The sequence below is a fragment of the Mastomys coucha genome, unplaced genomic scaffold, assembly GCF_008632895.1.
Source record: "Mastomys coucha isolate ucsf_1 unplaced genomic scaffold, UCSF_Mcou_1 pScaffold18, whole genome shotgun sequence".
NCBI lineage: Eukaryota > Metazoa > Chordata > Mammalia > Rodentia > Muridae > Mastomys > Mastomys coucha.
In genome coordinates this window covers 90,401,074-90,424,741 of record NW_022196900.1, presented here as the reverse complement: position 1 = coordinate 90,424,741, position 23,668 = coordinate 90,401,074, and the positions used below count along the sequence as shown (strand labels likewise).

General features: G+C 53.2%; 2 protein-coding genes across 4 annotated transcripts in view; both read right to left on the bottom strand.

Annotated features, from left to right (window-relative positions):
* The window catches only part of Crybg2 (crystallin beta-gamma domain containing 2), a 28,540-nt gene extending 14,754 nt beyond the window's left edge, over positions 1–13,786 (bottom strand). Inside the window, exons 1-7 of the mRNA XM_031379001.1 lie at positions 13,729–13,786; positions 12,997–13,066; positions 9,857–10,593; positions 864–3,396; positions 447–494; positions 251–363; positions 1–122 (exon numbers count right to left, since the gene is read on the bottom strand). Of these exons, the coding sequence (XP_031234861.1) occupies positions 1–122; positions 251–363; positions 447–494; positions 864–3,396; positions 9,857–10,428 (3,388 nt within the window). The 5' untranslated portion in view covers positions 10,429–10,593; positions 12,997–13,066; positions 13,729–13,786. The remainder of the gene's footprint in view (positions 123–250; positions 364–446; positions 495–863; positions 3,397–9,856; positions 10,594–12,996; positions 13,067–13,728) is intronic.
* A 2,871-nt stretch (positions 13,787–16,657) lies between these two features.
* Znf683 (zinc finger protein 683) lies at positions 16,658–23,395 on the bottom strand. Of its 3 annotated transcripts, none has more exons than XM_031376921.1 (6): positions 23,312–23,395; positions 22,200–22,323; positions 21,486–21,696; positions 19,977–20,644; positions 18,622–18,750; positions 16,658–17,602 (listed from the first exon to the last, which is right to left on the bottom strand). In XM_031376921.1, the coding sequence occupies exons 2-6, from the start codon at positions 22,269–22,271 to the stop codon at positions 17,294–17,296; spliced, it is 1,389 nt and encodes a 462-aa protein (XP_031232781.1). In that variant the 5' UTR covers positions 22,272–22,323; positions 23,312–23,395; the 3' UTR covers positions 16,658–17,293. The 3 variants fall into 3 exon arrangements, with proteins under 3 accessions (XP_031232781.1, XP_031232780.1, XP_031232779.1); XM_031376920.1 differs by lacking the exon at positions 23,312–23,395 and adding an exon at positions 22,422–22,503; XM_031376919.1 differs by lacking the exon at positions 23,312–23,395 and having other exon boundaries at positions 22,200–22,522.
* Between the last annotated feature and the right edge of the window lie 273 nt (positions 23,396–23,668).

The following is a 23,668-nucleotide window of genomic DNA, read 5'->3' as shown; positions in this document are numbered from 1 at the left end:
CCCTCCTCAGGGAGCCGATGCCTTGGAGGCTCCACACAGATGCTAAGGAGCTGAGTTCCACATCCCCTTCAGGCAGCAACAGCTTCTGGCCCCGGAACTCTGGCTGCTCGTATAGCATCCAGCTGTGGACCCAGAGGCCCCAGGGTCACGGGGCAGGAGGTGGCGCCCAGAGACTCTGACTAGCTGATGGAACTCCTGAAGAGCCCTTCCCCCTCCCCCTCCACCCCTCCCGTGGGCACTCCCAACTCACCAGCCTCGAATCACCCTTATGGAGGCAACAGGGGCCCATGCTGAGGCATCTGCAGTGTCTTCCCAGACCTCCCTGCCTCTGCCTTGGCAGCCAGGCTCTGAGAAGAGGATCACCTGAGAAAAGCATAGTAGGTGTGCTCAGGCCCTGTCCCCAGGCACTGTCCCCTGCTGGCCTCCACACACCCCCAAGGGCCTACCTTCCCAGGCCTGGTGTTCAGCTTGCCCTGGGTCTTCAGTGCTGGGCTCTGAGACAGAGACGGGGTTAGAAATGTATGGGATCCCCACTTCCCCCACACTGCTTGCTCGACTGGCCTCCCCGCCAAGGATACAGCAAACAGATTGCACCACCAAGCTCCCAGGGCCTCAGCACCCTGTCCCGGGACCTGGGAAGACTTCCCTTCCCCGGCTTCCAGGCTGTGAGAAGCAGCGAGCCTTTCGGAATCTCTACACACCCCACTATTGTGGATACTGAGGCCCTAGTGTTGTACATTGCAAAGTTCAATAAGCTCTGATTCAATGCCCCTGCCTCCTGGGACCCGGCCTCCCAACACCACTCTCTTCAGCCGCTCAGGGGGAGACCAGGTACCTTCCTCTGCCCCTACAAGGTCACTCACCCACCCTTCCCGGGGCTCGATAGATGCTGGCTTCTCTGGAGGTGGCCTTCCGCTGTAGAGCAAGGGTAACTGTCCCGGCACCTTCCTGATCCCTGGTGCTCCGTGGGGTGGCAGAGCAGATAGTTTTGTGCCTAGTGGTTCCAGGGCAGAAGCGTCCTTGTTGGCTGGCACCAGATTGCCAAAAAGAAGGCTGCCTCCCAGGCGGGAAGTAGGCCGGTTGCTGGGTTGAGGTTCCAGGCCTTGTCCGGCTACGAGTTTCTTCATCATCTCCATGGGAGAGCAGGTGACCTTAGCAGGCTTGGGTGGGTGAGGATCCAGGGAGGAGCCCGGCCCTGCTTTCTCCTGCCTCCGCTGGAGTTTCTCATCATCACTGAGATAAGGGTTCTCCAGTTCCTCCTCCTCCTCCTGCTCCTCTTCTTCCTCTTCCAATACAGGTCTCTCCTGGGGACCAGGTCCTGGCACACACGGCCCCAGCTGGTCCTCTTCAATGGCGGGTAGCGTGGCATACATGGCCAGATAGGAGGAACGTGGAGCTCGGGGCAGTCGGTGAGTTCGGAGGATCTCAGGGGGCTCCATGCTCCGCAAAGTATCCAGGAAAATCTCCAGGTCTGCGGTCAAGGCTGCTTCATCCTCCTCCATAGATGGCTCGGAGGGCACCTTCCCCTCAGGGGAGTCTAGGATGAGCTGGGACTCTGTGCTGGCCTCTGCTCCCATTGGCTTTGGGGCAGGAGAGCCTTCTAGACTGAGGGACTCCTTGGCCTCTGAAGGAGATGGGGCAAGAGGCACAGCAGGGCTCGGGAAACGTTCCTTTGGGGTAGGTGATGAGAGAGAGTACCCTGGAGAATCTTGGACAAGCTCATTCTGTTTGGGAGTCAGGGGAGCAGGGGCTGCGGGGCCTTCAACAGTCTCTTTGCAGGGAACGGAACGGGGAGGGCTACTTTGAGGATCCTGGCCAACCTCTTTCTTGATGGGAGGATCTCCTTTCGCGTCCTGAACAACTATGGTTGGCCTGGAGGGTGAGGCAATGGGAGCACCATGGATTTGCAGAACCTCTTTTGGGGAATGGGCATGGGCATGGGCAGGAACACTTGGGCCTGGAAACACCTCTTTCTGAGTAAGAGCCGAGCTGGGCACATTCTCAGGGACCTGAACGAACATATTCTTTGGTGAAGCTGGGGCACAAAGGCTTTGTGAGCTAGGGACAGCTTTCCTCCTTGGAGAGGATGGGCTAAGAGGTGGTTCAGGCATCGTAACCTCACCCTTGGCCATGGGCGGGACAGGGGCCATAGGGAGGCCTGTAAACTTCTCTGTCACAGTGGGCAGGACGTGAGGGGCAGACTGGGCTTTGAGGGGTGCGGGCACCACAGGCTCTGGAGAGTGAGCCAAGGGGGAGGTACAGGTCTGGGGCTTGGGAGAAGAGGGTGCTGGGACTTGGTTCTGGGAAGTCTGGTTGGGGAGCAGGACAGGACTGGAGGCTCCCTGCAGCCTTGACAACTCCCCAGTTCTGGCATCCGAGACTCCCCCTTGGTCTCGGATTGGATGGGCTACAGGAATGTTCTGAGTAGGATGGTCAACCGCAGGGATGCCTACTGGGGCCAGGGTTGAGCTGTTACTCTTCAGATCAGCTGTGCTGGTCTCAAGTAGTTGTCCCAGGGTTGTTCCCACTGTGCCACCCGGGCCAGAGCCCCTCGATGTAAACATAGTGAGCCTTGGGATTCGGCTGGCTGGGGGGATGCGCTCAGCGGGCACAAGGTTGCTCAACACTTCCAGGGCCTGGCTGCGGCTGGGTGAGCCCTCAGCTTTGGGGCTCACCACCACTGCCCGGACCGTTCGGGTCACATTGCGACCCCTTGGCAGGGTCTCACCTGACATGGACGGTCCCACGCTCACAGAGCTGCTCACTCGCCGGTCCACATGGCCTCCCACCACAGTCGTGGTGGTGGTCCTCACTGTGCGTGTCACACGCCATTCCTCACGATTCTTGGAACCTCCGCTGGTAACGCCCACATTGGGATGCGGACTTGGCTCACGAGGCCCAGGCAAAGGCACCAGTAACTCAGTCCTAGCCATGGATCCCATGCCTGGTGGTTCAGTTCTAGGAGTCTGGGGGCCACCGTCACCCCAATCTGTAGCCTCCTGCAGCCTCACCATTGGCCTTTTCTCCTTGGGGGGTGGAATATATTTCTTGGAAAAGATGGGCCCGTGGCTCTGGAAGTTCGTGGATCTATGCTCGTCCCCAGGACCCTGGCAATTGACAGTCTCTTCTTCCTTCTTAACAAAGCCGTTGACTTCTTCCCGCCTGAAGCTATGCTCAAGCGCGTCCTCCTGTGCGGCTTCCATCCTAGCCCCTGACACCAGGGACACTTTGTGAAAACGATGTCTACTCTCTTCCTGGACAGGAGGCCGTTGGCGCCACGTCAATGTGGCACTAACCACTCGGGCCTCAGCTCGGGCTGGTGACCCAGCTGTCTCTTCCATGTTGGGCTCCAGCAAAACAGCAGATGTCCTCGTCACCCTGTGGACTGGCTCCCTACTGATGGTGAAAAGGGAGAAAGATGAGCACCAGAAAGTAGAAGGAGGGGTCCCCTGGCACCTGCCAGGCCCAGACCAGGCTGAGTAACCTCAGGCAAGTCATGGGACCCTTTGGTCTTTATTTCCACACCTGTAAAATGGAGTAAGAGTCTCTGCTCAGATTGGAGTCGCCAGAGACTCTTCCCGGCTCACCTCAACACTTCCAAGTAATGCCCATTGTCCAGGTCCTCAAAGGGTGAAAGCTAAGGCCTGAGCCCAAAAGGAGAGAGAAGAGGGGATAGGTAGCGGGCTCCTTGGCTTATAGAGCAAGGCTGAGTCTCTACCCAGGGGGCCAAAGGCTAACAAGGAAACAGAACTCCTGAGCGTGGTGTTCTGTCTCCCTTCCACCAAGGTTTCTTTTCTTTTAGTTTTGTTTTGTTTTGTTTGTTTTGTTTGTTTTTCAAGAACAGGCTTTCTCTGTGTAGTCCTGGCCTTCCTGGAACTTGATTTGTAGACTAGGCTAGCCTCTGTCTCCCCAGTGCTGGAATTAAAGGCATGCACCACCACCTGCTGGGTCCTTCAAAAATTTTGCTTTGTTTGTTTGTGACAGGGTTTCTCTGTGTAGCTGTCCTGGGACTTGCTCTATAGACCAGGCTGGCCTTCAACTCAGATTCACCTGCCTCTGCCTCTCAAGGTTTCTTGAAAGAGAAGCTGAGAAACAATGTTTGGCCTCAAGCAGTGCTGGGTAGCTGACATCTATCAATCACCAGCAGATGACCTAGGGCAGGTCACTTCTTCAACGGCAGACTCCTGAAGGATTGAGTTCACACTTTTCAGGATCCAGTGAGAGAGAAAGAGAGAGAAAGACAGAGACAGAGACAGAGACAGAGAGAGACAGAGACAGAAAGACAGAGAGAGAGAGAGAGAGACAGACAGACAGACAGACAGACAGACAGACAGACAGACAGATAGACAGAGAATACAAACTGGCTTACAAACTAAAATCCTGGCTCATGAACTTCCCAGTGTCCCTTTGGGGGGTTGTGGCTATCCGCTGGCAAGTGAGCACTTGAGTCACATGACAAGTGGGCAGGGGACAGGGCATCACTGTGGGTCTCAGAGGACCCTACACATACCCTCAGCCTTACACTGCACTTTGCCTCAGATTTCTCTCCCCTGAAACCTTTCTTTCCCCCTGGATAGATGGAGAAATTGGGGGACAGAGAGCTTCTGGGATTAGAGACAGTTGCCACTCTATCGTGCCACTTGCTTGTGTGTGTGTGTGTGTGTGTGTGTGACTGTATGCCTGTTGTACACCTCATGCATTCAGGAGCCCACAGAAGTCAGAAGAAGGTTTCAAATCTGGAATGAAAGTTACAGGCACTTTCAAGGCACCACAAGGGTGCTAGAAACTGAACCCAAGTCCTCTTTAAGAGCAGTAAGCAGCCAGACAGTGGTGGCGCACGCCTTTAATCCCAGCACTTGGGAAGCAGAGGCAGGCGGATTTCTGAGTTCGAGGCCAGCCTGGTCTACAGAGTGAGTTCCAGAATAGCCAGAGCTATACAGAGAAACCCTGTCTCGAAAAACCAATAAAATAAAATAAAATAAAATAAAAATAAAAAAGAGCAGTAAGTGTTCTTAACAGTTGAGTCAGCTCTCCAGACCCCTGGATCTTATTTCTTTGCGGCGATCAAATCCAGGACTTCATGCATGCTAGACAGGCACTGACTGAGTCTTCTCAGGCCTCTTGTTCGTGTCCCTCCCTCATCTGAGTCTCTACTAGTCCCTTCACTAAACGGGGGCAATGAACAACACCTGCCGAAGTGCAAGTCTGGGTTTGGGAATTTCTGTTTTGGTAGCTACCGCGGCAGCCATGTGTGAAGGACACCCTCTGGGACACTTGGCTAACTGTTTTCCATTTGCATTGTTCTACTGAGCCTGAACCCAGACTTCATGAAGAACAAAGCATGGGCTGGAGAAATGGCTCAGTAGTGACGGATGTAATACTACTCTTATGGAAGGCTGGAAGTCAGTTCCCAGAGCCTGTGTTGGGTTGCTTACAGCTACCTATAACTCCAGCTTTGGGACATCCGCATCAGCTTCGTCTGCACTCACATGCACACAACCATATACAGACACACACATACCTCAAATGATAAAGCTTTAAAAAGAATTACTCATTAGTAAATTATAAACAAACATTCCTACTTTGCCAATGAGATTTAAAAGGTTCAGATGGAAGCAAAGTATTATTCAGAGTGATAACCTTAGCAGTGGAGACTTGTACCCCAAACCTCAGAGCTTAGCCGCATTCCAAACTCCCAATATAAATGTTTATAAAGGTTTATGTATTTATCTGGTAAACCGAGTCTCTGGTTTGATGGTTACTCTATAATTTTTTTAATATTTGTTTGTTTGTTTTTATTCTTTTAGGGAGAGTCTCCTTATGTAGCCCTGGCTGTCCTGGAACTTACTATGTAGACCAGGTTGACCTGGAACTCACAAGAGATCTACCCGCATCTGCCTCCCAAGTGCTGAGATTAAAAGCAGACACGACCACACCTGGACCTTTTTTAATGCTCTGAGATAGCATTTTGCTATGTAACTGGGGCTGGCCTGATAGCAGTTACGTAGCCCACGGTGGCCTCCAACTCATACTAACTAAGTCTTCTTTCTCAGCTTCCCAAGCCAAGGGCTGGAATTATAAGCGTGTACTAGCATGGCTGACTGGGGTTCACTTTGAAGTTTGCTCATTTATTGAGACAGGACTTCATGTGGACCAGTGTGGCTTTGGACTCTCTGTCCCCAAAGAAGGTCTTGAACTTCTTTTTTTCTTAAGTTACATTTGGTGAGTGAGTGTGTGTGCTTGTATGTGTGTGCATCCCTGCATGCGTGCATGTGCATGCGTGTATGTGTGTGTACATGCATGTGTGTGTGTGTTTGTACATGATGACAGCTTATGGGTTGTCTCCTTCTACTATGTGGGTTGAGGAGACTGAGTAGAAAGGCTTGACTGCAGACCGCCTTGGTCCACTCTCTAGCCATGACCTTGAAGGTCTGATTTTCTTGCCTCTACTTCCTCTGAATGGTCAGATGATAGGCAAGCCCCACTCCCTCTTTCCACAGCGCAGGAATGCAGCCTAGGGCTTCATATGTGCTAGGCAAGTCCTCTACCAACTGGGGCACCTTCCCGCCCTGGGATTCACCTTTAAAAGAGCACATATCAGTCCTTACGGAGCAATCCACTCTTACCCACTTATCTCTAAGCATGACATGGCGAGGCTGTTTTCAGACGTAGGGACTCTTAAGGCCCTGTTCACCTAACCTGAGCCAGCTCATCTTCCAGTCCAGAGATGAGCCAGCCCCCAGCAGCTATACCCAGAGAGAGAGAAATAAGTCCACTGCCCTAATTCTCTTTCCCCCCCTCTACCTGCCTCCTGCCTGAGAAACTGGAAGAAACCAGAACTTTGACCTGCCCTGTGGCCCAGCAGTGACTCAGGTTTTATAAGGGGGCATAGATGAAAGGGCCTGAGGCCCACAGATGTCTGACTCAACTCCAGGACCACTGGTGGTTGTTACCACAGTGTCTGGGACAGAGTCTGTGAGGCCCCTGACAGCCTGTGAATGAGGATGGGGAGTCCTGGATGACCCCCAAGACTTCCCTAGCCAGGGTGTAGAGAGCAGACACACACAGACACCCTAGGCCCAAACTCAGTTCCTTACAATAGCCTCATCCTGCCACCCTCACTGAAGCCCTGCTCTCTCCCATGGAATCCCCCACTTTGTCCCTTACTCAGCACCACGCAAGTCCCCTCCTCCTCACAGAGTCCCCGACCTTCACTCTCCCAGATCACTCGTCATTGACGGCAAGCGACAAAGCTTGAGCTATAACTGATTTGTTCACTCATTCCTTCATTCAGTCTTATTATTTGGGGCGAAGTGCCAAGTCCTGGCTAGACTCACCCAAGGCTAACCTTCTTATGAAGCTGATATCCCAGGAGTCTGCAGCTGAAGGATCCGAGGTTTGGATGGTCCCATGGGCTTAGGCAAAGCCACAGGGAAATAATAGCTCAGGGGAACCTGAAGGAAGGCAGGGTCTATTGATGACTTCCCAGCAATCAGCTCCATGCCTCTCTAGGGCCTAGCCCAACCCAGGGACAACACCCCCTGATGGCCATTCATTCCTTAAGCATGCGGTCATAGCTTCTGTCTGCATACTTCCAGGGACGGGGAGGTCACCTCCTGACAGTTCACCTGTCCCATCCCTAGACAGTGAGGATGGCTAGAATGTCTTCCATGTGTGTTGGAATGTGCCTGCCTATAGCTCCCCATCTTTGTCTTTGTCTGGAGACACACCCCAGTAACCTAGCTACCACCCCTGCAAACACAAGTGCTTGTTCCAAGAGCCTTCTCTTCCCCAAGTCCACAAGTGGATTTGCTAACAAGTTGACCTGTGACCTCTAAGCAAGGTGTGTGGGTATGGGAAGGGAGAGGCTGAGGGGGGTGTGTGGGGGGGGGAAGTGTGGGAAAAAATCTCAGCTAACCTAACAAGTCCTGAGATTCTCCCCGCTTACCTGTGAGTCACCCCCAAACTAGGCCAAACCAGTCCACAGGCCCACATGCTGCCAGACACATGCCGCGTCAGACAGGCATTCACAGACATGAAGACCCACCACGTCACGCAGCGCAAAACTACAGAGACACCCACCTAGACAAGTGCAGCCAGGAACATACAGCAACACACACACGGTCACACACCAAGAGACGCAAACACACAGAGAGGCACAATAGGCGTGCAAGCCACAAGCTCCACCACGGAGCACATCAGCAGCACAGCACACATGTGCAAGTATCCCCAGCACACGCCCATTCAGCTCACAGCCAACACACAAGTTCTCTCTCCTTTGCAATCCATCTGCCCTTGAACAGAGACCTGGACTTGGGGCGAGCAGAGCTCACACATTCCCACATGCTGCCAGCTGTACTCTGCCCCTTCCCCCACATTAGTCAAGCCTGCCTACAGAACCCTCCAGCACAGAGTGGGTACAGAAGGACAGTGTCCCTGGGACTCACCTCCCTTCCTATCTAGGTGCCTCCTAGATCCCAACTGCAGGCTGTATTCACTTAGACCTCACTCTACCAGAACTCCTTGTCCCCCACCTCACCCTCCTGCCTGCTCCCCATCTGTTTCTAAAACCAGCTCACTCCCCACCCCCTCATCCTTGTACAGGCTGCCTTCCTATGCTGGGGTACCCCGACAGCTCTCAGGGCCAGTTTGGATCACTTGTGTCCTCCTCCCTAAGCACAGAACCAGGCACACTCACCCTACCTAGGGGACCTGGACCTCCATGCTTTGTCTGCTAAGGGTGTTTTCAGAGCCACAGTGCATTCCACACAGCAACCACAAACCATCCTGTGCTCTGGACAGGGCCAAAGAGACCTCTTTGCAAGGTGTGTGGGTGAGGGGCGGGGTGGGGGGGTGGCTAGGGCATAGACAGACCTAGGTTTGAATTCTGACTGTCCAGTTGGCTTTGGGCCAGTGATTTGCCCTGGCTGAGCCTCAGTCCCTTGCTCTCATTAGCTGGGGTAGATGGAAAGGTTAGCTCCTAGTCCATGGATTAAATAAGATTACACTTGCATTTAAAACACAAACCATCCGCAGGAGCTTCTCAGAGGCCCCTCTTGCGGGCCTAGGACTTGCCTAACCAGGTTCCATGTTCATTCCTCCTCAGTGAGTTACGAAGAACCCATACCTTCCTCTCTGGGTCTACCAGGATGATTTAGGAGACTCACTTCAACGCAAATAAAAACCTAAGCTTGGGAGTCTCGGCGCCTCTTTCTGTGGCTGCCAGCGGAGCCAGGTGGGATAATTACCATTACCAATGGTGTGTAATTAATAAGCATCCCTGCTATTTTGCCAGCCCAGCTCAATGGAGTTCAAAGCATGTTCTCGGAGCCACCCCCTTCTTCCTCATCTCTGACTACCATACCCATTCGGCAAAGCAAGACTCAGAGAACTTAAGTAACCTGTCCCAGGGTGCTCAGCACCTTGGCTAGGTGCCTATTCCCAGGCTGGGTCCGCAATCTCTTGAACCCGGGATTAGCAAGAGTAGCTGAAAGGAACTCTTGTTGAACCCTGACTAGCCAGCCCATCCTCTCCATGATGAGACATCCCTTCCTGGGAGGTGGGGGGGACAGGGAAGAAAGGCAGAGGTGGTTTTCAACCTAGGGGTCGGGGGAGGGGGAGAGAGAGAGAGAGAGAGAGAGAGAGAGAGAGAGAGAGAGAGAGAGAGAGAGAGAGAGAGAGAGAGAGAATCAAGGAGTAGACACAGAGTCGACTCGCACCCGAGGTACCAAATGAATGGGAGCCTCGAGCTTCGAGCTCGAGTAGCTGGGGAACAAGGCAGAGGGACCCAAGTAGGAGTTTTCACATCAGACTAACCTCCCACCATCACGCCCCTCGGGCGCCAACCTTTACTTACCGTCTGTGTGGGAATCCAGGTTCCCAGCCCACTCGGCGCTCCTGCTGGGCCTTGCTTCTCTGATGCTGTGAGACTCTCAGCGGCGGCTCCCCAGGCGGATTGATTGGATACCCAGTGATGGGGCGGAGTTCCTGAGGAGGCTCCTGCCAGCCCCTGGATTCCTCAGGGCCACAGGGGTGGGGAGCTGGTCTGGCCGGTTCCTTACCTTCCTCCCCAGGTGCCTGCCCGCGCCCTTGCAGGGTGACAGTGATATGGTAGCGGGTCCTTCTGACACAGAGACGAGTGTGTAGGGGCTCTGGCTCTGGCTGGGCTGGCCCTGGGGTGTCAGGTTTGCCCTTTGCCCTTGCTGCTGTGAGGGAGGACTCCGGGTGGGGCAGCAGGAGTGCGTCTTCCAGGTTGCCAGGTAACTCTGGCTTCAGCAGAACCTCTGGGGCGCTGTGTTGGGGGTGCTGGCAGGGGGTGCCTGGCCATCCCTGTTCCAAAGAAAGAGAAGCAGGCTCCGGGCCGGAGAAATGTCTGGGACCACCAATGGCTTCAGCAGAGCCTGTTGGTGCTGGGTACTCATGCTCCATCCAGCCATAGCCGGCCAAGTCACACGCACTGCCCACAGCTGGCCTCTGTAGTCTCCCCAGGGGTTCATTTCGTCTTCCTGAGATGTGGAGTCGCTTCTGACTCCATAAGCTATCATGGCTCCTGACCCGAAGGTCCCATTCTGAATGGCTTTGAGTTTGGACCTGCTGGAAAACAGAGGCAGGGACAAAGTGACAGGGACATGGTGTGGCATCTCCCCTCTGGGATCTAGGGACCCCTGGCTATCTTTGGCTGTCCTCCGTGACCCACAGGAAACTGAGTAGGACCTCTCAGAGCAAGACAATGGGACAGGACCCTGGCCAAGCCTTTCCCGACTACCTTACACTACAGGAAAGAGAAGATGGAGTCCCATCACAGGGATGGGAGGACTTGCTAGCTGTCGGGTACCACACTACTGCCTACGCACAGGGGTGGTGCTGGGGCCAACTATGCCTGCTCTCCCTGAAGCTTCCTCACAACCATGTTGCAGCTTTCTGAGTCCCTAGCCTCTGGCCCTAATCTAGGGATTAGGGAGTGTGTGGGCAAACCTGGCCCAATTGCCCACAGCCTCTGCCTGCTCCCAGTCGTCAAAAGGCCTTCAGCCTCCTCCTTCCCTAGACTCTCCCAGTCCCAAGTTCCCACAGGGGAGAAGCAAGCTCCACTACCCTGATCAGAGGAGGGGAAAATTCCTGACCTGTCTGCTCCTCCCCGGGGTCCAGCCCAGTCGTGGGTACACTGGGAAGAAGGTAAGTGTCCCGGATACTGGCCTCACATTACCAGGGTTGTTTGTTTGTTTGTTTAAGATTTATTTTTTTTATGTCTATGTGTATGCTGTTGCTGTCTTCAGACACACCAGAAGAGGGCATCAGATCCCATTAGAGATGGTTGTGAGCCACCATGTAGTTGCTGGGAATTGAACTCAGGACCTCTGGAAGAGCAGTCAGTGCTCTTACCCACTGAGCCATCTCTCCAGCCCATATTACCAGTTTTTATTTTTTATTTTTTTTTAAAGGCAATAGCCACCACAACATTGTGGGGGAACCGCATAACCAGTTTTTAAGGATGTTCTTGGAATCGAGGGAACCAAATCTAGGGACAAGGTGACATCTAGCAGGGGTCTTTGAACCCCTCGTCCTTTTCTGTTTCGTTTCTGTGTTTGTGGTATTTTTAAGATTTATTTTATTTATTGTTTATGTGTATGAGTACACTGTAGCTGTACAGATAGCCGTGAGCCATCATGTGTGTGGCTGCTGGGAATTGAACTCAGGACCTCTTCTCGCTCCACCGTGCTCACTCCAGCCCCACTTGCTCTGGCATAATACACTGTAGCTGTCTTCATATGCACCAAAAGAGGGCATCAGATCTCATTATGGGTGGTTGTGAGCCACCATGTGGTTGCTGGGATCTGAACTCAGGACCTTCGGGAGAGCAATCAGTGCTCCTACCCGCTGAGCCATCTCGACAGCCCTCGTGTTTGTGTTTCTTTAAGACAGGGTCTCACTCTGTAGATCAGGCTGGACTCCAGAGATCCACCTGCCTCTGCATCCTCAGCGATGGGATTAAAGGCATGCACCACCACATCTGGTGTGATTCTGTCATCTTTAAGTTACTTACTTACGAAATACACACGGCCTCGAGTTCCCTGAGGGCTAGACACCCTGAGGGATCCGAGAGACAGGATCATCAGGCCTACATGGAGGCAACTTAGGTTGGAATCCCAGCTCTTCCACTTCTAGCCAAGGTGGACCACTCGCATATCACTTATATGTAGGTTTGTAAATTGATCATGATCAGAGCAACACCTGACTCCTAATACGCTACACAGAGCTAGATAATCCGTGCAGAGTACTCAGGAGCACCCACTTATACAAAGAGGAGCAAAGGCGGGGCTTGGCTGCTTGGTGGCCTCCGGAGGAAGGTATCTGTTCTCCAAAGGTGCACGCTTCTATTTATTCTTTTTTTTTTTTTTGGTTTTTTCGAGACAGGGTTTCTCTGTAGAGCCCTGGCTGTCCTGGAACCCACTCTGTAGACCAGGCTGGTCTCGAACTCAGAAATCCGCCTGCCTCTGCCTCCTAAGTGCTGGGATTAAAGGCATGCGCCACCACCGCCCGGCCCCTATTTATTCTTTTAAACATGTCATCTTTTAACTGATTGGATATTAATTTTTAGCTATGTGCACATGCATCTTGCTGCATGCAGATATGTGCAGGTACCCATGGAGTCCAAGTGGATCCTTTGAAGCTGGGTTACAGGCAGAACCACCAGACATGGGGTTCTGGGAACAGAGCCCCGGGCCTCGAAAGACCTGCAAATGCTCTTAAACATGGAGCCGTCTCCCCAGCATCGAATGCACACACCTTGGACACCCTGACATTATGCTGGCCTCTCTGCAGCTGTTACTGAATTCCTCCCCAGGGCTCTGACAGAGGGTATGACTTGGCCTCCTTAGCAGAGGAAGGGGCACACACAAGGCATTGAAAACAGGGAGAGCACACAGGTCTGGGTTCTTCATCCTGCCCAGCCCTCCAGAGCTCCTGCCCCCAGCCTCCTGCAGTTCAGGTTTATCCTACCTTGAGGCCAACATCACTGGTGCTGCCCTGACCCTGAGCAAGGTCAGGGCAGCTCTGGCCGCCCCAGGGCCTAAGAAGGAAGCACAGGGAAAAAGAATAAGGAAAATTCTCCTAAGAATTTTCTCCTGTCCACCTAAGCCGGGGCCCACAGCCCAGCAGAACGAGCCCCACTCAAGCCTCTGGAGAAGGGCTACCAGCAGCATGCTCTGCTTCCATCACCAGTTCTCTAACATACATGCACACTCGTGCACACACACACACACACACACACACACACACACACACACGACAAGAACACAGTCCCCCGATGGCTTCAGTATTCCCTGTTTACCAAAGCCCTCTGGGTGCCAGGCTTAATCCTAGGGTCCCTACCTATCTGATCATTTTTAGGCCTCAGAAAAATGTCAGCATCCGTGTTCTTCAGATAAGAAAAACAGAGGCACAGAGAGTCAAAGTCACACAGCTAATGAGCCTTAGGCAGAAGGTCAGCAGAACGGCCCTGCTCCAAAGCTTGACTGGACATTGTACTAACGGGAGGAAAATTTGGAAGTGCATTGCCCAACCCAATTGTCCCTCCCCTGAGTGGGATCAGCCAGGATCAGAGGCCTGTGCCTCAGTTCAGGGTCCCATTCCCACGGCTGGTAAGAATGGGGCCCAACTGTATACGTGCCATGCATGTATCATCATGCTGGCTCTGCAGTCCCTCTCCTGCCCTCCTCACTCCTGACTCACCTGCACTCCAAGCCAGCCTCCTCTCAGTGTAGATGGGTGCGGGGAGAGCTTATCAGGCCTATAGGGAAGGTTTCTGCCAGACAGGGTAAGGGAGAGGGTGTGTCTTCCAGGTGGGAGTGGGCGGGGCTCTAGCAGGGTGTGGACACCCCAGGGCACCCGGGCTTCCAGGCACAGGGTGGCTGGGCCCTCCCCCTCTTTAAGGTGAGAGAGCAATCCCATCCCTTCCCCGCTGCCCCCACCACACCCTCTTCCCTCCTGGGCCAGCAGGCCTGAAGACAGCTGCGTCACGATAAGATCAGAACAAATTGCCCAGTAACTGCATAGACATACAAACACCCAGCACCTCGTCCCAACAGCACACCCACACACTCGGCTCATGCAGGGCCCTACGAACTATGGAGGCCCGCTGGAATTTTCACTATCCCCTCGAAGCCATCGGGCTCAGCCACTCACAGGGCAGGACTGTTTTCCACTCTGAGTTACCAGGAAGGGCTCAGAGAGATGAAGGAACTTGCCCAGGCTACTCAGCCAGCAGACAACTATGGGTAGTAGCCCCACGATCACTGGCTTCTGCTCTCCATAGCAACGGGGCTTTTGGAGAAGTGTTCAGAAGTCAGCCAGCTAAGGGGTGTATCTCAGCCTCATCACTTCCCAACTGTGTGACCATAGGTAGGTGACTTCACGTCTCTGAACCTCTACTTCCGGATCTGAGTCACATGGGATGTATGTCTTCCAAGGCTGCCAGGAGAATTGCTTCAGATCATCCAGGGAAAGCCTGAAGCAAGTGCCATAGAAAGGCTTACTATGAGGACAGTCTAGAGTTATCGCCAGATTCCACAGTCCACAGTTATCACCAGGTTCCGGGGTGACAGGGGGAAACCCATGCGTGACAACTGAGGGCAAAGACAGTTCCAGCACCTGTCAGACTCACAACAAAGGACCTCAGAGGCCAGAGAAACATTGGTCTGTGACGTGAGAACCAAAGTCCACAGCCACAGCCGGCAGCAAGAGGAGGGACTACTACTGGGTGGAAAATCCTTGATCAGCAGCTTACCTGACCGGAAGTTATCAAAGTCACTTTAAGTTACAAAACAAGAACCGGAGGACAATCCAAAGTAGTGGAAATCCCAGCACTTGGGAGACTGGGCATGAGGACAGGCACAAGTTCAAGGCCAGTCTGCTTTACATACATACCACCACTACCTTATTTTCTAACACACACACGCGCGCGCGCGCGCGCACACACACACACACACACACACACACACACACACACACACACCACACACCACACAGAAATTCTACAGTTCACAGATCTAAATCATGGCACGAGGTCACAACTCATGCATGCTGATTAGAACTCTTATTACATTTTTATACACACAGGAGTCACAAACGCATATCCCTAGGCCAGGGTTGCTCCACCCAGCCTTTCTCCATCTTCCCTCACCTATCCTGGAGTCTGGCCTCTTTTGAGATCTTCCCCTTCCTCTCCCTTCTGCCCCCTAGTCCAGTCAAGACTTGGGCCAGGCGAGCTCGGAAGCCCCTGCGCGGCTCTCTCATGGTGAGATCCGGGTCTTCAAGTCTGGGGCTTTGGACCGGCAGGGCACTTGGCTGAGGGTGCCACCCGGATCCACTGTCCAGGCCAGAGAAGCACCTCCTCCCGCCCGTCCCTCTGAGCAAACAGAGACCTCGCTAGCAAGGGCCGCGGGTGGGGACCAGATGTTGTCCATGCCCCGGGGCTGCGGGTGCACCCTCAGGGGGCTGTGCCCATCTCAGGTCTCAATCCGGAGCACTCCTCCCCAGTCCCACGCAGACCTCCCCCTCCCGTTTTCCCGAGCTCCTGTGAACTTGAGTAAGCATTTGTATTGGACCTGTTCACAAAAGTTTGCAAAGACAGAGGGAGTCTGGGACCCCCGGGACTAGGAAGCTGGACCGAGCCTAGGGAGCTGCGAGACTTGCTAGGTCCCTGGAGCAGAGCTCGGGCAGGAAGTTGGCAGAGTCCCACCAACTGGGCCAACTGGGTGGGGCTTAGCCGAGGGGCTGGTAGCCCTGCACCCCAAAAGTGTGACAAAAGGTGAGCAGAGCCCGAGCCTTCATTGCTAGCAGGTCCAAAGCCCACCTTGCCACTGCCTGATGGGCTCCCTCGGAGGATTGTCTCTCTTGAAGCCATTATCATGTGGAGTGGGATTGTCACTCCATAGGAAGATGAGGAAGCCACCCGAAACCAAGAGGGGTGAGACTGGCACCCCCTGCCACAGAACTTCACAGTGGCTAAAAATGAGACATTCGTTGTAGTCCTCTTTTATTGTACTTCTAATCTGATGTCCCAGGCAGTTCATTTTCCTGCCTGGCTCACAGGTCATGGAAAGTAACACCCATCTTAGGGGATCCCCAGGAGGTAGGCTATTGGGCTCAATTGCCCCACTCTTTTGCTGGTTTTTCCCTTTCTGTTGTCCTGATTGGCTGGATGCCCTTTGCCCTCTGGTCCTGGTACACGGGAGACATAATGATTCTGGGTCATGAGAGGACAGGAATATCTTTTTTTTTTTTTTTTAGAGACCTATTTTATGTCTATAAGTACATTGTTGAGCCGGGCAGTGGTGGCACACACCTTTAATCCCAGCACTTGGGAGAAAGAGGCAGGCGGATTTCTGAGTTTGAGGCTAGCCTGGTCTACAGAGTGAGTTCCAGGACAGCCAGGGCTACACAGAGAAACCCTGTCTCGAAAAACTAAAAAAAAAAAAAAAAAAAAAAAAAAAAAAAAAAAAAAAAAAAAAAAAGTACACTGTTGCTGTCTTCAAACACACCAGAAGAGGGCATCAGATCCCATTACAAATGGTTCTGAGCCACCATGCGGTTGCTGGGAATTGAACTCAGGATCTCTGGAAGAGCAACCAGTGAGCCATCTCTTCAGCCCGGACAGGGCATATCTTCTGTCTCCTTTTTTACCCCGATTCCAGGGAGAATTGCATCCCACCCGATGATGGCAGGTAACACCAGCTGACCTCTACTTGGGGCTGAGAAAGAACTGCAATTGGAAAACGGTAGGCAGGAACCCACAGGACAATCGGAGGGATTGGGAAAGGTGTTCAGGAAGGAACGCAACGTGTCCGGTGGTTGGCCAACACACAAACCCATTCTTGCTTCATTCTCCAGTTATTTCTCTTGAAGTAACTGCTCTGTCCACCAGACCAGGTAACTAAGGTAGCTGATAATAACCTCACGGCTGAGGTCCTCCTGCCTCTGGTGTCCCTCCTCCGGAGGAGCACACACTGCCTTCATCCAGTCCTGAAAGATAGCACTGTCCACTGGTGAGTTGAGATAGAGATCTCAGGTCCAGATAGGTCACAGACAAGAGAGTGGAACCCAAATCCAGCCTGAGGCAGATGGCTGCCTGGAGCCACCCCCACATGGCCTGTGTGCCCTGCTGTTCCCAGGGGACAAGTGGGATCTGACAGGGACATTCCCCTCCACTGGAGACACTCAGGAGGCCTCGACTCAGCACTTAGGCCATATTTTCATTGCCACCACTCTGCTCCCAGAGAAATCCCGGCACCACTGCTCAAGCTGGCTGCCCCTGCTTTCCCTTGGATTCTGAAGACACCTTGTCCATATTCCAGCCCATCCGCTTCTCATCCACAAGATCTAGTACTCCTGGGTGCCACTGGGCAAGGTAGGTGAGAGAGGCGCGGGGAAGGTGGGTGTGGGCCAGGTCGCGGCGCTGAGAAGCCTGCGGCCTGTGGCGCAGCTTAGGGTAGACATTCCTTGTGAGGTGACTTGGACAGAGGCTGTGCTGGAAGGGCCTGGCACCTGAGTGCAGCCGGAGGTGGGCCCTGAGGTTGCTGGAGCTGCTGAAGCGCTTGTGGCACACCTGGTGGAAACAGGTACTCCCGTTATGTCACCTCCACCCTCCAGCTGGCTCAGGGACCCTCTCCTCACCCCCACTTGTCTTGGAAACACCTCCCCTAGCCCATCTCCCTGACAATGCAGACCCAGAAGCACTTCCTGCTGGCTGGAGCCTGGGGGGTGGGGCTTAGCGTTCTTTCATTTCTGGGTGACTCTGTATGAGTGACTTCCCTCAGAGTGTCTTTCTTTCTCTGCCAGCCATAGACAAGCACTGATTTTCATCCTCATCAGTTAGAGAAGACCAACTAAGGGAATCACATAGAGCCCTGGCACAAGGGGCTGCTGCATCAGGGGGTGTGGTCAGCATTTACTGGGGAACCCGGGCAAGCCAGGCACTGACCTTGTATAATCTTTCCAAGAAACCACTAAGTAAGCAGAGGCTCAGAGAAAAGAAGCCACCAGCCAAAGGCCGCACAAGTCGGGAGGAAGAGCCTGAATTTGAAGAGTGGCCTGACTTTGTAGCTTAGACTCAGAACCACCGCACTTCTGTCCCCGTCAAAGAAAGACCCAGTGCCTCTGCCCTCCCAAAGGACGAGGGCAGACTCAAAGAAGGAACTTGCCATCTGACTATTTCCCTGCTTGGAGTCCTAGCTTAAACTATGGCTCCCTCAACAACCCAGGGAGATAGGAAAGGACATGCATGCTCCGGGATCATCTTCAACTTCATTCTTCTCCATGCAGAGACACAAGGTTGTGTTCTCTTCTCCAACATCACTTATTTCTGTGGCCATCCTCTCTCTCTCTCCCTCCCTCCCTCCCTCTCTCTCTCTCTCTCTCTCTCTCTCTCTCTCTCTCTCTCACACACACACACACACACACACACTCACTCACATACCAGTTCCCTCCATTACCCACCTTCCCACCCTCCACACCCTCCTCCCCATCTTTATGTTCTCCGGATTAGGTAACAGGTACCATCTCTCCAGGGACTTAGGATTCCTCCCCAAGCTGCAAGTGTTCTCGTGAAGGGGAGAAGGGTGTCACCTGGCACTGGTGGGGCCGCTCCCCGGTGTGCACCAAGTGGTGCTTTTGCAGGTGGGCCAGCTGGGTGAAGCGCTTCTGACACAGGGCACACTGGAACGGGCGCTCCCCACTGTGTACACGCAGGTGAACCTGGAAGAAAATTTGTCAGCTGCGTAGAACATCTAACGGGGCCCAGAGTCCACTCCAATCTCCACCCACATCCTCTGCAGAATCCTTTGCTGGTACCCAGGCCTCTCTACCGCCTCCCTCAGAAGTTAGCACCCGGACACTCTCAGGACCCAGATCCACCCTGTAGCACAGAGTCGGGAAGCTAGATAAGGGGCACCCTAGGGATCCCCTAGAATAGCTACTTCAAGTACAACTCACAGACCAGCAGCATTGGCATGACCTTAGGAACAGACTAAAAATGCAGATTCTAGGGGCTCTCCCCTAGCCCTGATGAGTCATCAGATCTGAGGCTGAAGGCCTGGAATCTGCAGGTTTGCTAACTCTGCTTCTCCAGCAACCATAACCTGCACATAGCTTGTGGTGCTTGCTAACAGCGAGGGGCCCACAGGCAACCCAGGCTGGGTGACAGCTATCCAGACGACACCAGTAGCACCTGGCCTTATTTGTGGGATCCCACTTGAAAAGGGCTGTTTGTAAGCCTGTGGACTGGATTCACCAAAACCTTCCCCGTCCCCCTGCTCTTTTTAACTTTCAAAAGCAATAAAGAGGCTTATCTGGGAATCCAGAGAGGATGCTGTCTAGGAAAGAGCTTAGTTGTTGATGCCAAGAAACTGAAATCGAAGCTTGAACCCACTAATAATAAATTGTGGTTACCCTGGAAATTTCTGCCTGCTGTGGGTCTCAGTTTCCCCATTTTTAACTTAAATAAGGTGATCTCTCACACAGTCTTTCAGGACGCAGGAGACTTTGATGTGCACCCCCTCCCCCTTTTTTGAAATGGAACCTCACTAGGTAGCCTTCGTTGTCCTGGAAGTTGCTTATGGAGACCAAGCTGGCCTCTGCCAACCAAGTACTGGGATTAAAGGTGTACACCTCCACTGCCTGCTTTTTTTGTTTGTTTGTTTTGTTTTTGATGGAGTCTCTCTATAATGCCCAAATTGTTCTTAGATTTGCACTGACATCCTCCTGGCTCAGTCTCCTGAATGTTAGAACCAAAAGTGTGCTCCACTAAGCCAGGGGGTGCTCCGTTTATTCTGTATTCACTTCCACCTGGGTGGAACCTCAAGACCACTTGTCCCTAGGAGGTGTCCAGGGGTGGCTGCCAGGACTTGATTCTGGAAGCAAGGCGAGAGACAAGAGAGTCACGGGAAGACTGAAGGAGAGAGCAGGACCTGGGAAGCCAATACCTTGAGGTTGGAGAGCTGCCCAAAGTTCTTGCCACACACGTTACACTCGTATAAGATTTTACCATTCTCTTTCTTCAGAGGGTAGGGCAGGGCTATGACACCTGCCCGGGAGCCTGGCACAGCCCTCCTTGCTGGAGCTGCCACACCAGCTTGTCCCGGGGTCCAGGCATCTCCAGAGCTCTGACTCCCAACCTGGGAGTGTAGGGTGTGGCCGGCACTCTGGAAAGCTCCTGAGTAGAGAAGCAGGCTCTTCTCTTGGGGGATACGGGGTTCAGGCTCATTGGCTGTCATAAGCAAGCTAGGCCCAGCCCAGGTGGGGTATGTGGAGTCGGGGGGCAGCATGAAGAGGTGCGGACATTGGGCAGAAGGTAGGGCCCCATAAGTGAATAGGTAAGGGAGGGGCAGAAATGGGTACCCAGGGAAGATGGGGTAGATGTGGATAGGGAGTTCCTTGGAGATGAGAGTGGGAGGAAGCCAGGGCCAGAAGGTCAAGGGACTGAGGCTCTTTCTGTCCAGCCAGGCATCTGGGGAGGAGCTGGTATGAGGAGGGAGGGGTGGGGAGGAGCCTCTTTCTGGCTGGTTTCCCATCTCCTCTCTGTTCCGTGAGTCTTTGATTGTGAGTTTCTCGCTGTCGGTAGAGGCTTTGTACAGGCTTGGTGGCTGATGTTCTGAACCAGAAAGGGAGGATCATCAGGCCTGGCACCATCTGCAGGCAAAGAGCTCAGAGCTGGGAAAGAGCCCACAAGATGATGGGACAGCTTGGGCTAGGCACGTTTCTCTGGGACTCAGTTTCCCCACTGCTACTGAGCCTACAACGAAAGCTGCACGTATGTAGGGAGTGACTGCCATATTCAGAGAGAGAGAAATTCTACGTGCAGCCCACTAGACGTCAGGGAGAGGTTAAGTGTGCAGAGAAGCAAACTGAAGTTTAAGGCAGAGGTCCCAGATTTAAAATATGAATTTGGATGTCATGGGTCAAAAGGAGGTAGTCTAAGGGTCCCAGGGGGCAGCTGCTGAACACGTGACTAAATTTAAAGTACATTTAATAAAATGTTCAGTTCTTTGCTGCAGATGCCTGTTGTCACAGAACTTGGAAGGCATAGGCAGAAGAATTAGGAAGGAGTTCATTGTCATCCCTGACTGCGTTAGTAAGTATGAGGCCAGCATGGGCCACATGGGGTCCTGTCTCAATAAAAGTGAACAAAAAAATAAAAAATAAAAATTATAGGGACCCCAAGATGGCTCAGCAAAGAAAGGTGCTTGCTGCCAAGCCTGAAGATCTGAGTTCAAGCTCCAGAATCCACACATCCACACGGTAGAAGGAGAGGACTCATTCCTGCAGGCTGTCCTCTGACCTCCCCCTGCATACCAGGTACACATGCGGCAAAGTGTGCCTGGGGCTCTATCCTTACCAGTGACGGAGTCCCAGTCCCCCTGCATCCCCAAACCTGGGTCCCCTTCAACCCACCAACCGAGCTCTCAGATCCAGCCCCAAGGCCCCAGACTTACTCAAGTTTGAGGCGTCCTCTCTGAGATCCTGTGGGGCTCTGCCTAGGGGTGTCTTCTGCAGGGCACACAGGCATAGGTCTGGGCTTTTGGGGCAAGCCGGCAAGGGAGACTTAGCCGGTACCAGGGGTAAGGGGCACATCCTCTGGCTCCAGGGTAAGTCACAAGCATCCCTTGTGTCTTGAAGTGGCCGAGAAGAGTCAGCTGAGCAGACCTGGGAAGCAGAGAAAGAGGCTTGAGGACCTGGACTTGGGAGTCTCTTGCATAGACTCTAAGGGGAAACAGAGAAGCCATGGACACCCACCCACTACACCTTCCATTCAAATGGCTCTCCTTCCCTCCTCCAAAGGTTTCTCCAAGGGCTTTGTTCATTGACTGTCTCCTCTTCCCCATATAACTTGCCCTGTTCTCCCTCTAAACCCCCCAATTCCTGATCACCCTGGTATTCATCTCTTGCTTATTCTGAATGGGACCAAGGTCAGCTTAGGGGAACATCCTCATCCTAGACTGCAAACCCCACAGGATGGTTCTGAGTCCCCTCCCACTAAAGTTCAAGTCCATGCCTATCCAGCAAGGCTTGTGTGGCCTTCCCTCTTCTTGTCCGTAAGACAGTCTGGGCCGCCTAAAGCCTGTGTCCAGGGTCTCCGAGGCATCCACACTCTGCACTTCCTATGAATTGGCAGACATTCTCAGAGAGAAGGTTAGGTTCCACCCTACCTGGTCATCCTGATAGAGCTGGAAGTCCAGACTTGGGTACAGGGGGTCTCTTAAACCGCCCAGAGTTTTCATCTTGTAGCAACAAGCCAACCGGGAGCTGGTTTTCCCTTCTGGCTCCCACTACCTGATGGGGAGACGACAGGTGAGTTGAGATGAGCTGAGAAGGCTGGGTTCTATCCAGCACCGGTTCACTCACTGTGAAGTGAGGCTGTAAGCACTCACTTGCTTCCTGGCCTCCGTTTCTCCATTTGAGAAACGGAGGACAGGGACTGGAGATGCGGCTTGGTTAGCAGAGTGGGCATCTAGTAGGCATGGGGCCTTGAGTTTGATCTCAATCACTACATAAGCTGGGCGTGGTGGAGAACACTGTAATTCAGGCAGTCAGGAGGAAGGGGAGGGGAGAGACTCCAAAAAGTTAAAAAAAAAAAGTGGGGGTACGTCTTAGCTGATGTGTGTCTTTTTGTTTGGTTGGTTGTTCTGTATTTTTTTTTTTTCAAGACAAGGTTTATCTGAGAATCTGGCTGTCCTGGAACTCACTCTGTAGACCAGGCTGGCCTCGAACTCAGAGATCGACCTGCCTCTGCCTCATGTTTATATCACCAACATCTGGCTGACAAGTAATGGTCTCAGTCCTGACATGCAGAAGCCGGTGACGCTTCTCTGGAAAGTGCAGAAAGGATATTTAACAGAGAGGAAAGTCCTCACGAGTGCTCCGAGAGAACATTCTGGATTCCTCAAGGCTGCTGAGAATCAGGAGCCTGCTCTTGCTTGTGGAGAACAGGACTATACCAACCAGAGGCTCCTACCATCCAGGCTCACCTAGGTGGCTTTTCTGAGAAACACTGGGAGAAGCCCCAGGTGCTACCTGGCTAGCCTGACAGGAAGATGCCCCAGCGTTCGGCTGGATGCCAGTTGGCTCCCTGCTGCTCTGGCATCTTCGTCTGAGGCCACACAATATGGGGGTCAACTTGGCTAAGCAAACCCCACCCGTCTCTCCTAAGCGGCCCCAAATGCCCCTCAGACTCTAAAACCCTCAATCCAGGCCCTCAGACCCCCAACACACTGATCGTTCCTTCTCTCCCAACTGTTGCTCTGCCTCAGCTCTCAAATACCGTGGCCTGGAAGGCACCAGCTGGCCATGTGGCTCTTCGCCAGGTTCTGCAGCAGCCCTCTCTGACTGGGCAGGAAGGAGGTCGGCAGGGCAGGCGGGCAGCAGTGCTTGTATCTGAGGCCCCAGGGGGTGAGAGAGTTGACAGGAAGATGCAACACATTTGAAATTGCCTTAAATAGACTTCCAGGAAAGAAAGAGAGGGGTTCTGAGCAGGATGCCAAGGCCCCTTTGATCCTAGGGCACAATCTTCTCGTTTGGATTTTTTTCCTCTTTTGAAACAGGGTCTCCCATAGCTGAGGCTGGTCTTGAACTCCTGATCCCTAGCACTGGTACTAGGGGCACATTTACCACACCCACC

Coding starts and splice junctions, on each gene's coding strand:
- Znf683 (XM_031376921.1), bottom strand. CDS start 22,271: ATGAAAACTCTGGGCGGTTTAAGAGACCCCCTGTACCCAAGTCTGGAC. Junction 21,697..22,199: donor AGCTCTATCAGGATGACCAG/GTAGGGTGGAAC, acceptor TCTGCTTCCCAG/GTCTGCTCAGCTGACTCTTC. Junction 20,645..21,485: donor AGAGGACGCCTCAAACTTGA/GTAAGTCTGGGG, acceptor TTTCTGGTTCAG/AACATCAGCCACCAAGCCTG.